The following is a 17,052-nucleotide window of genomic DNA, read 5'->3' on the forward strand; positions in this document are numbered from 1 at the left end:
TATAGAGGAATAATAACTTGTTTGTCTCTGCTTGTTAAAGTATTTTTCAGCAACTAAGTGATTTGATGGGCTATTTTGGCCACTTTTGCAATGTGCCCCCCTAAACTTCAACTCCCTATCCACCAACACTCCCAAATCCCTGGCCTTATCAATCTCCTGGAGTACGGTTTCACCAGTGTGATATACTGCTGCTAATCTTTCCACTCCAAAATGCATAACCTTACACTTTGCTACATTAAATTGACATCTATTTTCCCTAGTCCAGTCCTCCAAACTATCCAAATCATCCTGCAAAATTTCGACATCCTGTGCACTCACAATTGCTCTACCCAGCTTTGCATCATCAGCAAACAAATGAACACTTCCTCTCAGATCCTTTCCTATATCGTTAATGAACAAATTGAAAAGTAGTGGTCCAAGAACAGAACCCTGCAGCACACCACTAGTCACAATCCATCTTTTGGACTCTACTCCTGAATAAACCACTCTCTGGTATCTCTCCATCAACCACCCTCCTATCCATCTCACCAACCCAATATCCATCCACATCTGTTCCAATTTAATAATTAGAGTAACATGAGGTATCCTGTGAAAGGCCTTGGCAAGGTCCAGTAGAATCACTGAAAACCCATTACCCTTATCCAGTTCAGCTGTCACTGTGTTATAAAACGTGAGCAAGTTACTGAGGCACGATCTACCCTCCACAAAACCATGTTGTCCCCCATACAGTATCCCATTTTCATCTATCAAGTCCTGTATTCTTTTCTTGACTAATTTCTCCAAGACCTTGAAAACGATGCCTGATATGCTAATCGGTCGGAAATTTACAACATCAGTCTTGGAACCTCCTTTATGCAGTGTAACTATTTCCCCCTCTTTCCACCCCTCGGGACTAACCCAGACCAAAGACTCAAATTAAACAAAATGGTCAAGGGTACTGACAATTCTTTAGCCACTTCACGTACAACACAAGCTGGTATATCATCCAATCCCACAGATGTATTGACATTGAGGTTTTGCAATAGGCTACTCACCTCCACTTTATTCACAATTCCCGTATAAGCTGTTGGTTCTTTCATTTCTCCAATGTCACTACCTGAATGATATACTCTTGCAAAGTGCTCACTCAGTAATTCTACTATATCAACTGATTTGGTTACCTCCCTGCCATCAGCATTCTTTAAAATCATTCTGCTGAATACATTTTTTCTTTTACTTGCAACATATCGAAAAAACTGTTTGGGATTCTCTTTAGACTGCATGGCTAATGTTCTTTCATAATCTGCTTTTGCCTTTCTTACCACACTCGTTATCCTTCTGGCCTGCGCTTTATACTGTTCATGTGCCTGCAGGTCACCTTTCTCCTTAAATTCCCTCCATAGTTGTTTCTTTTTTTACAACTCAAGCTAATGGTGTTATTCATCCATATTAACATCAAAAGAGGAGTGAGACAAGGATGTGTGCTCTCACCACTCCTGTTCAACATATATGCAGAGGTAATCTTTAAAAAAGCATTGGAAGAATGTCCAGAGGGAATCACAATAAATGGAAAGATTGTTAACAACCTACGATATGCAGATGACACCATGCTAATTGCAGATAATATTATGGATCTCCAAAAACTCACTGACAGAGTATACATAGAAAGCCAAAGAATGGGAATAAATATAAACATCAACAAGACAAAATACATGATCATCAACAAACATCCAGCCTCATCAATGAAACTGACACTCAATGGGAAAAATATTCATCAAGTGTCAAGATATAAATATCTTGGTTGCTGGCTTAATGAACGGTGGGATCCAGAAATAGATATAAAGACAAGGATTGAAGTTGCACGGCAGTCCTTCATGAAAATGAGAACACTATTCTGCAATTAAGACCTAAACATGGAAGTCAGATGCCGAATGCTGAAATGCTACGTGTGGTCTATTCTGCTCTATGGAGTTGAAACATGGACATTGAAGGCAACAACCATCAAGAAAATCGAAGCCTTTGAGATGTGGCTATACAGAAGAATGCTAAAGATATCATGGACAGAAAAAATTACCAATGAAGATGTCTTAAAATCCATTGGCAAAGCTAAACATCTTGTACAAATAATCAAGAAACAAAAAACATCATATCTTGGCCACATCATGAGAAACAGCAAATACCAACTTCTACAAACTATTTTGGTAGGAAGAATTGATGGCAAAGGAACTAGAGGAAGAAAAAGAATATCATGGTTTGACAACATCAAGACGTGGACAGGAAAGAGCAGTGCACAACTGCTCAGATTAGCACAAGAGCGCAGTTTGTTCGCTAATATGGTCGCTGACCTTCGATAGCAGATAGCACAATAATAATAAGAAGAATCCCTACTTGATTTATTATTTGGACTCTAGGTATAGGTATACAGTCAGCCATTGATTCATGCAAACACTTTTTTAATGCCTCCCATGCACTATCAGTTTCTAGCCCTTGCAGTTGTATATGCCATGGCACTGAACCAGTCAATCTCCTAAGCTTGTCATACTTACCAGCCCGATAATTCCACATGTACCCCGTCTTAGTTGTAAAATATACACCTTTAGCCACCTCCCAAGTCAAGACCGTATGGTCACTCTCACCAATTGGTGGCAACATGGTCATATTCGTTACAGTCAAATTCTCAGATGCAATTACCAGGTCAAGCACTCTCTGACCCCTAGTATTTTCCATTACATGCTGTCGCAGATGGTTATCGCTTAATAACTGCATATAATCCAATTCCTTCCTCACATGTGTCCTCTCCTCCCTTCCAATCAATGTTACCATAGTTGAAATCTCCCATAATAATATCCCTCCTTCCACTCATTTCCTCTATTTGCTTATGCATACTATCTCCACCATCTATTCCATCACCTGGTCTATAGCAGCACCCAACTATATATTTAGTTCTGCTAATTTCAATTTCACACCAAATAGCCTCAAATATGCTCTTTTCTCTATCCTGCAGTTCCACTTCTATTCTTCTTGGCTGTAGCTCATCAGCTATTATCAATAACACTCCACCCCCTATTTTATTCTCCCTGTCATTCCTGAACACACCATACCCCTCACATTCAGTTCCACTAGCTGTATCATCTTCTGTCAGCCATGTTTCACTAATGCCAATAACTGGTGGTGGTCTGGAATTGCCAACCAAGGCCAAAAATTCTCCCCTCTTGTTCCTAATACTTCTGGCATTTGTATACATGAATTGAAGAAGCCAATTTGTCCCATCTCTATTTTGATGCCTTATACTAACTATCCCATTCTGATTCGTGGTCTTTCCCACTCGCGTGGGCATATTACACACATTCACACACTCAACTGTCTCCCTAAAATCTGCAAATCTACCCCCCCCCTTAATAACTCTAGTTTCCCTGGTTCTGTAAGTTCACTGCCACCACATTTGACAACACCTTTTCAAGTCTCCACACACCAAATCCATTGAAATGTAATCCATCCATTTTGTACAAATCCTTTTGCCCATCGAACTCATTCCACACCACTCATCAAACATAATTCATGAAATATACTGGAGGAAGTAGGGGAGACAAGAGATCTGGGGTTGATGATTGATAGAAACCTGAAATTCAAGGGATATATTGCAAAGGTGTTGAAGGTAACACAAAGGATTGCTGCAATAATGAGAAGGACGCTGACCTGCAGAGATAAAAGAGTTATTATTCTGTTGTATAAGACACTAATCAGACAACACTTAGACTATTGTTCTCAGAGTTGGTCGCCGGAATTTGAAGGGGATAAATTAACTGTGGAAAGGTACAGAGGCAGATAACAAAGACAGTTTCAGGACTGTACAATGTTAGCTGTGAGGATCGGCTGAGAGAATATGGACTGCAGAGTTTGGTGGATAGGAGGAGAGGTGATATGATTGAGACTTTTAAATTGTTGAGAGGTGGTTACAGGGTTGACACTGGGGAGTTCTTTCGCTCGGGTGAACAGCAGGAAGGAGTGATGACAAGGGGCCATCCCTGGAAGTTACAAAAGGAAACTGTGATCAAGAGGGTGAGGAATGGTTTCTTTGCATGGAGGGTGGTTGAACCGTGGAATGCATTGCCTGATAGAGTGGTGAGAGCAAGAACGGTCAATGAGTTTAAGAAGTGGAATGATAGGCTTTGTGTTTCCTGGGAGGGACCTCCCACGTTGAGTCTTGATATACTTGCGTTTCCTAGGAAGGACCTCCCGTGATGAGTCTTTTGACTCCTTGGAGGCCTAAATAATAATAATACTCCTAAGCAGTGCAACTGTGTCCAGGTGAAATGGTTGCAAGAAGGAAACTGATGGAGTTTGAAAGAGGCATTGTGATAGAATGCCATGTTGTAGGCCTATCTGTTTGACAAATTGTTCCCAAGCACTCACTATGCCATGCATTTAACAAACACAAGCAATATCTGGATCAAATTTAGCATCCTGATTGCTAAGCAAAGCCCAGCTCACAGTATACCAGATAATTCAGTAGTTCAGGGGTGTCATTTTGACTGTATAGTCCTGTTTTTCCTGATTTAGCCTCAGACATCTATTTGTGGTGCCACAAATATTGAACTCTGAGAGGTATCTGAACAATGAAATGCTTCCTTCTTTGTAGCAATTCTCTATGGACCCGACCATGGTTTCTTTCAGCAAGACACTGTATCATAAGTCTGCTGCAGTAACTGCATGGTTTGTAGACATCACCTCACTTGAGGCTGCACAGAGTCCTGGTCTCAATCCTACCGAATATCCATGGGATGAAATGATGTGTTAGGTGAGGTCAAGGGATGGTCAAGGTTCAAGATCTCATTGCATGCATACAGGAAGAATGGCCCAAAATTCCAGTGATTGCCATCATACACTTGCACAATATTGATCAACGTAGGATATTTGATGTCCTATATCTTATTAAGGTGGGTGCTATAACTGTTTGTTGCTCACATTATGATGTCTATTGACTTCTTTCCAAGCAGTATATATGGTATGATGGTTTCTTTAAAAGAGAGAACTAGAACCCTCCTCTATTGCCTGAATGTGAATTAGAATGACTGCTTTGACTGCTGTTTTTCAGTCAATCATTCACTGAATGAATGACTGAAAAACATAGAAATGCGATCGGATTAGAAAGACAATAGTTGAGCAAAGATGAATGACAAAGATACGAGGGTTCTGAGAAAAATTAAAGTCAAATTCCTCATTTAGTAATGATCAAAATAATTTGACAATGCATTTCTTTGCTCCCAGCAACTAAACTGTCAGGTATATAGCAATACCTCACCTTATAATTCATCCTGTTAGCCTGTGCTTCACACTAGATTGCCTCAAACTCACTGCTACATAGGACATTATTACCATTATTGCTTTCATAAGTTTCATCCCTAATAGGACTCAAGTCATCTGATATCATTAGTAGTGCTCCCTCTCCTATCTCTTCTGTCATTCCTAAAAATACTACATCCTTTACACTCAATTTCAGTTAAAACACCCAACTCTGTGAGCTAGGTTTCACTGATGCCAAGAATTTTTGGCCACAGTGTATTCATCAAAGCAACAAACTCAACCACTTGTTGTTTTTAATGCTCATGGCATTTGTGTATAGACATAATAAATTACCACCTAGTCTATTCTTAGATCAAGTTGCATCAGGACTACTCTGCACAGGTTTGGTCATGTGAATTTCTGGGGAATGAGAAAAACACTTCTGAAGGTATAGAAAACAGTAACCTTAGCTGAGAGATGAATTTCACTGCCTGGTATGAGGCCACCACCCTACTTATTGGAGGCTTGCAGTGGTTTGAAAAAAGTTCCATGTTTGGTCTCTAGAGCAGGGTTTCTATAGACTACATAAAAAAAAAAAAATATTAAAAATACAAAAATATATATAAAATTGAGAAAAAAATATCCTTTGCCCACCAATGGTACAAAATGTATTATAGGTTTGCAAATAACCTTTCATGAATGGGGTCAATATGAAAAAAAAAAAAATACTAAGGTGGAACCCCAGCTATAACTAAGATAACTACAGAGTTAGTGATTTCGACAAACTTAGGAGACAGCAGTACCATGGCACAAGAGCTACAAAGGAAGAATGTCAATAGTACACGAGAAATTGTCAGGGATTGCACTATTACAAATAACCCTTTCTCAGCTTCACATCATATGGGAAGCAGCATCAAACCACATAGCCAAGATCAGGAGGATAAACCAAGTGAGAGTTAAATAGATGAGTAAAAACAAAGCGGGAGATACAAAAAAAAACAAAAAAACTCTAAACAGTTTAAAAGTCTCAATCATATCACCTCTCCTTCTATCTACCAAACATTATACAGTCCTAGTCCTGATACCATCTTTGTTATCTGCCTTTGCACCCTTTCCACAGTAAATTTATCCGATTCAAATTCTGGGGGCCATTTGAGAACAACAGTCCAACTGATCAAAGCTTTATACAATGGAATGATAACTCTTATCTCTGCAGGTCAGTGTCACCAACTTTGCAAAAAAAAAATGTTCCCTGAATTTCAGATTTCTATCACTCATCATCCCCCCCCCCCACACACAGATCCATTGCCTCCCTTACTTCCTCCAACAGAGTATGCAGCCTCCCATCGATGTGTCCCTAACTTAAAGACTTTACATTTTGCTGCATTAAACAGACATTCCCATTCATTTGGCTCTCTGTCCAGTTTATTCAAATCCTCTTGCAGGGCTACAACATCTACACTATTACCAATAACCTTTCTCAGCTTCACATCATCTGCAAACAACTGAACATCCCCCTGCAGTCCACCAACAGTGTCATTGATATAAAGGTTAAACAATACGGGGGCCCAGTACTGGGCCCTGTGGGAACCCACTTGTAACTTTTAGCCTTCTTTGATACTGCTCCCTCATACACAACTCTCTGATACCTATGAGATAGCCAATCCTGAATCCAGTTTACTAACCTGACAAGCATTCCACTGACCAACCACTTGCCATGCAAAGAACCTAGTCCTTATGCTCTTGCTCATACCATCATACCATCTTCCAGGTATGTCCACTTGTTCTACCTAGCCCCTTCTCTATGTAAAACTTCTTCCTAATTATCCAGATAACAACCTTTACCAACTTAAATGCCTGAATCATATTTTCTGTCTTCCTCCTATTCACAAGGCTTTGCAAACTGCATTCCCTCAATAAGAAAGAGAATAGCATATATTTTTTACATACAGAATAGAATGCATTACTGGTTTGGCATAATAGTACTAATATTTTTTTTTTTTGTATGTGTGTTTATGTAGAGCAATAATAGTTGTATTGTGATTTTAAAAATATAACATTAATTTTTCATAAATTAATTTATATTATTTATAATGCCTAAAATGAATGCAAGTCTAATTGATGTGAAAATAATAATCATGTTCAGTGATCATTAGTAGCGAAACATATCGTTGAAAAATAGCATAACCATGTAAGTGACTAAAATCTTTGTTTTTTTTTATTTCAGCTTATAAATCACCCATGGTCTGTGTGGCTGAAGGAGGATACTACTCAATGGTCGCTGCTGTAGCAATCCTTATGTGTCTAGTTGTTGCAACTGCCATTGTGGCCACTATTTTCATCAGGAAATCGAAATTTGCAGTAAATATATTCCTATATAATTTGAAATAATCAAAAAGCTTATGTAATCTTATTTCAGTATAAAACAGTGTGCTATGTTTTAGAATGAGAATTGGTGAAGCAGGACTCTTAAAACTAAAATATTTAATGTGCATTTTAAGTTTAATAATATGGCCTGCAGGAAAAATTTCAAAAGTAGCTTTGTTTAATACAATTTGACAGAATTAATACAATTCTAGGGGAAAATACTAAGGAAAGTGATCTGAGCTTACTCCACCTTTACCACGAGTTGCCTCAGACTTGCACTATGTGAAGGTGCAAACTTGACTTACTTGTCTGTTTGCTTACTTGGAAAAAAGGATTAAAACCTAGGTTATAAAATTGCTTGGTATCTTTTAATATAACACAATTCTGTTTAAATTTATTACAATTAATCATTAATGACTATACAGTATCTAATCTTCAGTTATCTAATTACTCCTTGGTTTCTTATTCATTAAACAAAATCGAGTTATAGGAAAAATTCAAATCTCTACATGTGGTGAAATAAAAACCACAGAACATCTTTTGATATGCCTGAAACTGGATCAACCATGCACAAACAGAGATTTAGCTGAGTGTAGTTACTACCTTTGACATCTAAATTTAAATATTCATATATTTTCCTATATATTTTGACTTGTATTGTTATTGTTTCTTTATTTTATGCTATATACCTTGCTTATGTCATATTTTATATAATTTACCTACTGAATTTTGTTATTTCTAATGGGCACAAAATAAATACACAGCCCTTTGCTCTTATCATTCACCTTCATCCACTTTCACAAGTACCATCCTTCTTCCACTGTCACAGTCATTCTTTCTCTAATTGCCCTATTGTGCTATGTATATCCATCTTAACTCATTCTTCCATGTTATTTGAAGATATCCATATTCATTTTTATTTCTTGCATAAAAACTTAACTACCACTCTTCATTCATTTATCTGTCATTTGGTTTTCTGCTTCTTCCATCTTTTTGACCACACGCATTCTCACCAACCTCCAATTCCATCATATTGCTTACCACCATCATACCAAATTCATTCTGTCATATTTTTATTCCATCTGAATTACTTGCAATAACATTTTTGCTCCATTGCTCATTATCAATTTCAGTTTTACTTCATTCATCTTTCTTTGCACTTCTTTCATAACAAGATTATTGGCTTGCTTTTCTGCTACTGGTGTTAACATTCATTTTCTTACTATGTAGACAAGTAGTCACTTTACCCTTCCTGATGTGGACTTATTCACTGCAGTTGTACTTGCAATTTCATCTCCTCTCAGTTATCAATAGGTCATCTCCCATTAATCCTCACATTGCCCTAATCACACTTCATACACATTCTTCCATCATTCCATTTAAAAACAGTCAAATTTTTAGTGTTCCAGCAGTTTTAAACCCCCAGAAGGTGAGGCAGGGTGCACTGAGACAACAGCACCCAGAAATCAGTGACTGCGATTGGTTATTGTGTCAGCCAATCCAACTGAACATTATCATTTGTCATGAGTTGCTGTTTTTGTTTTTAATTTTCATCTATTTTGCGTGTGTGAACTGATATGTGAAGAGTGAATTGATATGATCGCAACACTATTTCCCAGTGTTGACGATCTACCGAATGTCCCGTTTTCTGCCAGAGCTTTTGTGGATTGTATGACTGATTATAGTCAAAAGAGGTTGGAACTTGTGAAATAAGTTCCAACCTCTGAAATGAAATAAGGCTGAAATAACTCATTTTACTTATAAATAAGTAAAATGAGTTATTTCAGCCTTATTTCATTTCAATCTGAAAAAATAATAGTTTCTCAAGTGATTACTTTTTCCGAATTCTGTGCATATTATATGGCTGTATTTAAAAATCACATAAAAATCCAAATTATCTGTGTCTCACTCTAGTATTTGCCAATGATAATCTAATCTCACCATGAAGCTTAAACACTTTTTGCTTCACACTTTCCAGCACACATGAAGCACTGGACCAATTAAGATGAGTACTGATGCACTGAGCACTTTTAAAACTTTCATACATCAATAAAAATGCAATCGTACAGTCAAATTAATATGAATTTTGTAGTGCAGATTGCATAAGCCACATGACAGCACACCCAACCTAAATGGGCACACAGTACCAGTGATGTTTACTATATTGGTAATTTCATTTAACTTTCTACTTTTCAACATTTAATTGAAATTTACATTGTAGCTGAAGTTTTCGTTAAATTAAAATTCAGCAGCCACTGTGTCACATAGTTAAAATAAATAGGAAATTACTTCTCAAGAATATTCAGGAATATATAACACACTCATATATTTCAAAACTGGTATATGAATAGCAGTGGCATTCTTCTCTTCAGCTTCCAATGTCACATGCCTTTTTAAATTTTCCATTAACATTCACAGATCGTTTTATCTCCCCCATTCATTTTTATTGTGCTATAAAAATAATACCACATTATCTGTTCCAAATAAGACATCTCTTATCTGATCACGAAGCTTTAAATATACCTGGACTTGGCTTCAGACTGTGCTTCTCTAAATCCAATACATCTGGAAGCTTAATGGGCAAGATACAAACAAACCAACACAAACTACTGTAATTTATCAGAGTTTGTGTTCATGCTCTAATAAGAGTGAATGTGCTTATTTACTTATGAGAAGAACTGCAAAATACACATTATTAGATCAAGAAAGGAATGAAGACATTTTAAAAGAACTAAAAACAAAATCAATAGAAGAAAAACTAAACAATTATAAATAAAAATGGATTGAACATGTAAACCAAATGGCCAACACTTGACAAATACTAAAATATAAGCCAACTGGAAAGATAAGGCAGGGTAGACCTCAAAAAACGATATTGGATGGATAACGAGACTGGAACAGACCAATATGGTCTATATTAGTCCTATCTAGGTGGTGTGCCCTCTATGGTCATTTGTAGGTGGCCTAGGATGTAAAGTGGGATCTCTGATAATTATTGTTTCCCAAATTTTGGCAAGTTTTATGCAACCATATTTATTTAAATTTGGTTGATTTCCTATTGCTACCACAGATTCTAAAAACAGTCTTTCTTTTTTGAATTTACTATGGTGGAGCATGATGGTTTTCCTCCAGGAGATCCTGTGGGTTGTATCCAAAACATGATCTGTAAGGCCAGATTGATATCGTGATTGCAAATGTATGATTCGTGTTCTTCTAAATGGATGGTTGCTGATCTACCTGTCTGTCTGAAGAAAAACTGTTAGGGTTTTAATAATGCCGCACTGTTGAGATGGGTAGTGGTGGGAGAGTTTGTGAATATACAGGGTGTTCGGGATAAATTTGACATATTTATAATTAATTATATTTTTCCGTAAGTTACATGTATTAACACACACTTCTCTTCATTTAAAAGTTTGGACCCTTCTTCATTCATATACAAGATGTCAGAAAGGATGGATAGCTGGAACCCACCTGAATCATGGAAGAGAATAACTTGTATCATGATGATTCGTGCCCGCCATCAAAATAAGGATATTACGACTGCTGCCCAATGCTCCCTGAATACAGTAAAAACAATCAGGCATGAACTAGAGACTTGCAATGGTGACTACGAGGATGTAGCAAGAAGAAAGATCCCTAGCAGACGATCTGATTGCGTTCGTACAGCAGAATTCCTCGCAAATCTGCAGGAACAGGTGTTGAAGAACCCTGGCATTGGAATTCGGGCTTTGTTCGTGGAGTTGCTAACTGTAGTCAAGCCCTGGATAACAAGGGTAGCCAATGGTAGGCCGTATGTATGGCAGCAGGATTCGGCCCCTTGCCACACCTCTGGGAAAAGTCAAAAATGGTTGTCTGAAAATTTCTACGACTTCACCAGTCCAAATGTTTGGCCTCCAAACTCCCCAGACCTTAACCCCATGGATTATTTTGTATGGGGCGCAGTTGAAAAAGACACCAATCGCACTTCCAGTAATACAAAAGCCCAGTTAATGGATAAAATTAAAACAGTTTTTGCGGCCCTTCCCAGGGAGACTGTAGCATCAGCTTGTTCGAGGTTCCGAAGCAGAATTGAAGCTGTGATCGATGCTAATGGTGGTTATTTTGAGTAAATCTTGTTGATAGTATTGTAATTAACTCTGCCTGTAATGTTTTTTTGTCAATTCATTAAATTTAATAGATACAAAGAAGATTTTCTTTTTCCTTACGAAACTGTCAAATTTATCCCGAACACCCTGTATCTGCCTATCCAATTGAGCCACAATCTTTGTTCCAGTGGAACCTCCCTTTCAACTGAACTCAACCATATACATAACACCTTCCTTTCCAATGGCTACAGTGAATACAGAATCAAAAAAAAAATAATCAGTTCCTCCCCCACTCCCTGGCCATCTCTTCAGAAATGCCATCACTATCCCTTCCACACATGGCACATAAGAAGAAATAGACAGGTCCTTAAAAAAGTACAACCTATCACACAGCTTTTAAGCTCCACCATAAAGTTACTACCATTATCTGTTCTTCCAAAGATCAGCTCCCTCCTCTCTCAGTGCCTGGATGCAATTCTCTCAATGGCTGTCATCCACAGTACCACTTCCCCCATCCTATCTTCTCTGAAAGTACTAAACTCTTCACATTCTATCCATGTACTACATCATCAGCTTTTAGCCAAGTCTCACCAATGCCCATAACTTTTGGTGAGGTTGCACTAACCAATACCTTAAACGTTGAAAGTTTAGTTTTCACTTGGTTAGAGTATAATAAATTTAGTTTAATCCTTTATCCAAAGGTCGAAACTAGTCTGGGTTGTGGCCCTTCCCTTAATGCATAACATTAGACATATCTGCAGGGAGATGTGTTTTGCATTATGGGATATACTGAGATAGGAGTGTTGGTATCTTGCTCCACCTTTGCAAGGAGTGCCCTGGTGTTGTACCACCTTATCCCAGTCCTGAAGATACTTTCAGGTGCAAACTTTGTTTGCTCACACTTGGATAAAGGATTAAACTAAATTTATTATACAATACCTTAAATTTTCTACCTTGCACTTCATACTCTTCAGATCCATTCACCACCAACTGTCTTGTACCTCCTCAATAGTGTTTTTTTTCCTCAGCATAGCTTGCTTGATTTCACTGTTCATCCATTTCACTCATACTCTATTTACTTACTTAACCCTTGGTATGCAGTTACACATTGCTTTTGTCAGATACTGCCTTGTGAGTTTCCATGCAGTGTCAACATCTTTTACATCAGCTCATCTACCCAATGTACCGATGCTAACTGACTACAGAGTTTCCTATAATCATCTGCTTTATACTTCCACTTACGGCCCTGCAATATATAGAAGGGAGAGAAGTATTAGGAGTGAAAGAAATCAAAGGTGTATCATGTGTTGATTTAATTCCTGAATTTAAAGAATTCATTATTGATGACCTAGCCTCTGTTACCTCCTCTGATTAATCAACCAGTTCATAAAGAAGCTACAACTTTGAAGAATTATTTTTGCTCTGTGTATTTCCAGCTCATTATTTTACTAGTAAGTGCACAGAAGCACTATACACTCTTGTTTCATTACGGTAGTGTATACATTAATTCTGTGTTATAATTTGTACATTGTATCATTTTTCTGTAAACAAAGAGTAAAATTAGTTTAACAAACAAACACACTTACACATTTTAGCAGTCCGACATATCAGCTGTTCAGAAATCATTAGAGTGATTTCATATAATGATTTTCCACTTACGGCCTTTCCACTTATGAATGAGTCATTGGAATGGAACCACAACCATGAGTCGAGGATTGTGTGTAATTAAGCATTATCCATTCTGAAAAATTAACCATTCCTTTACTTCCAAAAGATAAAAGGATGGTTTGTCAGAAAGTAACCTATGTGCATTTACGTGATACCTCCAAGGGAGGACACACTACTCTAGAACTCTTCCTCTCTACCATTTAATCCACCAACAAAACCGAACTGCTACTGCCTCTTCATCTACACACAACAACATCCATTATCCATCACCATCACTATTATTTTTTACTGTAATAGAGTGACTGATGCAGAGGACATAGTGGAATTGTTCAATGAACACTTTATTGGAGTATTTCATCCTAGAGGAGTCAGTTTTAATGCTAGAGGGATAGGACTGGTACGAGGTCTGGAGTTACAGGAGGAAAGTGTGTTTCAGATACTGAGTACTCTGGATGTCAGTAAAGCTGTGGGACTGGATGGTATTTCGCCACGAGTTTTGAGAGAATGTGCTAGGGAATTGACAATACCTTTAACATGGCTTTTCAATGAAAGTCTGGCTTTGGCAAAGGTGCCCAGGGAATGGAAGGAAGGTAAGATAGTGCCATTGCATACGGGTGGTAACAGACTGGAAGTGTCTAATTATAGGCCAGTCTGTGTGTCATCAGTAGTTGTTAAGATCTTGGAGAAAGTAGTGAGGGACCGTGTACAGCATTGGGCAGATGAGGGTAATGTTATCTGTGAGAATCAACATGGATTTGTGAAAGGACGCTCTTGTTTTAGCAATATGCTAGCCTTTTATAATAAAGTTACAAGAGCATTAGATGAGGGAAAGGCATATACTGCAATTTTCTTAGACTTGGCGAAGGCATTTGACAGGGTTCCACATGATAAGCTGATATTTAAGTTGCAGCACATGGGTCTGGATGTCAGATTGGTCAACTGGATTCAGGATTGGCTGTCTGATAGGTATCAGAGAGTTGTGTATGGTGGAGCAGTTTCCAGGAGGCAGAGGGTTACAAGTGGGGTCCCACAGGGCTCAGTACTAGGACCTATATTGTTTAACCTTTATATCAATGACATAGCCAGTGGATTGCAGGGGGATATTCAGTTGTTTGCGGATGATGCGAAGCTGGGAAGGATTATTAGTAATAGTGCAGATGTGGTAGCCCTGCAAGAGGATTTAAATAAGCTAGATAGATGGGCAAATGAATGGGGGTGTCAGTTTAATGCAGCAAAATGTAAAGTCTTGAGGTTTGGGAAACATCGATGGGATGCTGCATACTCTATGGGAGGAGTTATACTGGAGGAAGTAGGGGAGACAAGAGATCTGGGGTTGATGATTGATAGAAACCTGAAGTTTAGGAGACATATTGCAAAGGTGGTGAAGGTAACACAGAGGATTGCTGCTATTATGAGAATTACACTGACCTGCAGAGATAAGAAGGTTATCATTCCGTTGTATAAGTCTCTGATCAGACCACACTTGGACTATTGTTCTCAGATTTGGTCCCCAGGATTTGAAGGGGATAAATTAACTGTGGAAAGGATTCAAAGACGGATGACAAAGATGGTTTCAGGACTGTACAAGGATAGTTATGAGGATCGGCTGAGAGAATGTGGACTGCAGAGTTTGGTGGATAGAAGGAGAGGTGATATGATTGAGACTTTTAAACTGTTGAGAGGTGGTTACAGGGTTGACACTGGGGAGTTCTTTCGCTTGGTTGATCAGCGGGAAGGAGTGATGACAAGAGGCCATCCCTGGAAGTTACGAAAGGAAACTGTGAGCAAGATGGTAAGGAGTGGTTTCTTTGTGTGGAGGGTGGTTGAGCCGTGGAATGCATTGCCTGATGGAGTGGTGGGAGCGAGAACAGTCAGTGAGTTTAAAGAGTGGTATGATAAACTTTGTGTTTCTCAGGGGGGGACCTCCCCTCGATGAGTCTTGACAGACTTTATGTCTTAGAAAGGACCTCCCTCGAAGAGTCTTTTGACTCCTTGGAGGCCTGAATAATAATAATAATAATAATAATAATAAATTGTGTGTGTTCTCAAGGACGATTTGCCTGTATGTAGAACTAGAAATCCAAGTTTTTGGGAGGGAAAAACCCTGCTATCCCTTTATAAGATCAGCTAACTCACCTTCAATTGAAAGAACCATATAAAGATTCCTCTCATCATATATAACTCAAAACATGTTTATCAATAAGCACACAATATAAATGTAATTAGTGGCTGCTTTAATTCATGTAGCATTCATAACCAAAATGTATACCATATTTATTTTGATTATAGGTAAAAGCTGCTGCTGCTGCTTCTTCAGGGCCACCACCAAGTACTGCTAATTTGTATGTGTCACAGTTTCAAGTACCAAATTTTGAAGATCCAAGTGAGCCTATTTATACAGATCCTTCACTTTTTGAAAGGTCCCGAAGTTTGAGAAGCATGACAGCAACCTCTTTGGGCAAAATGAAAAGAGATTTGGAATAAAGTTAGCAGTTCTACAATATCATCTTCGTTGAGTGATACTTTTGAAATATGAGGAGTGATTTTGACAGGTTTAAGAACTTGTTACTCGTGTAAAATAGTCAGTGGTGCTGGGGACACAGACTTTCTGAATTTCTATTGGTTCCTTAATCAGCTTATATCTTAGACCTAATATCAATATAATGGCTAATTCTGCTATTATACATAATTTATATGGAAAAATATCTCAGGACAAATTAACCTTACAATTTAGCTTGTCTTTTTGATCCTCATGATCTGTAAAATGTATGTATAATTATGAATGCTGCTTCCCCTGCTTATATAAATTGCTATATTCTTTCTTTGATGTTGTAATATATTAAAATAATAAGATATTTTAAGCAAAAAATATAAATAAACTGGAAAATAATTATTCAGCCAAAAAATTAAAGAAGTGAAATATTGCATTATATTTTTTTAAACCATCATAGTCAAGTTCAACCAGCAATTGATCATACGTGGAAAACTGCATGCCATTTCAAAGAGCTCTGTTTTTATTTTCTGTCATTGTAAACAGTTAAATATAATTCATTTAATGTTTGTATGATTTTTAAAAATATGTTTGTAATAAAACGAATTACAGTACTTTTTTACTTTATGTACAACAGAAGACTATGTATTAAGTAATAATTATCAGATAAATATTTCCAAAAAATTGAGAACATAAAGTACTACTACATTTTGGTTTTAAAATAATAATAATAATAATAATAAGTAACTGATTCATATTGGAACATGATTCCAAAACAAACAATTTCTTTCCTTTGCAAAATTTGCAACCCATTCTAAAAAATGCAAGCTACAAGGTATTGATTAAATTTCTGATATCAATATTCAAGGTTTGTAAGGATATTGTGTTAGTACTATATGGTCAATTTTCATTATTACTAACTTCCTATCAAGAGTTTTCCTCAAAATTAATTATTTGCAAGACTCAAATACAGTCAGAGATTACATTTGATCTTCTAAGGCACTTCTAACTGCAGCAACCCATGAGAGAGGAACGGTAGTAAAATTTAATGCCAAAATGGCAGGGGAAAACCCATAAAAAGACCAAAATTTGAGCATTAAATTTTACTACCATCCCTCTAAGGTCTGGCTTCCACTGACAAGACCTCAATAAAGCTTGACACTAGTCTGTTCGGACGTG

At 37.5% G+C, this 17,052-nt stretch overlaps 1 protein-coding gene across 1 annotated transcript in view; it reads left to right on the top strand.

Moving 5' to 3' along the window:
• The window catches only part of LOC150092568 (uncharacterized), a 199,718-nt gene extending 183,852 nt beyond the window's left edge, over positions 1-15,866 (top strand). The window contains exons 15-16 of the mRNA XM_090414236.1: positions 7,490-7,623; positions 15,672-15,866. Coding sequence (XP_090270362.1) covers positions 7,490-7,623; positions 15,672-15,866 — 329 coding nt within the window. The remainder of the gene's footprint in view (positions 1-7,489; positions 7,624-15,671) is intronic.
• Positions 15,867-17,052: the final 1,186 nt, after the last annotated feature.

The sequence above is a fragment of the Typopeltis vanoorti genome, chromosome 25 (genome assembly GCF_054136105.1).
Source record: "Typopeltis vanoorti isolate ZY-2024b chromosome 25, IOZ_Tvanoo_1.0, whole genome shotgun sequence".
NCBI classification, from domain to species: Eukaryota; Metazoa; Arthropoda; class Arachnida; order Uropygi; family Thelyphonidae; genus Typopeltis; species Typopeltis vanoorti.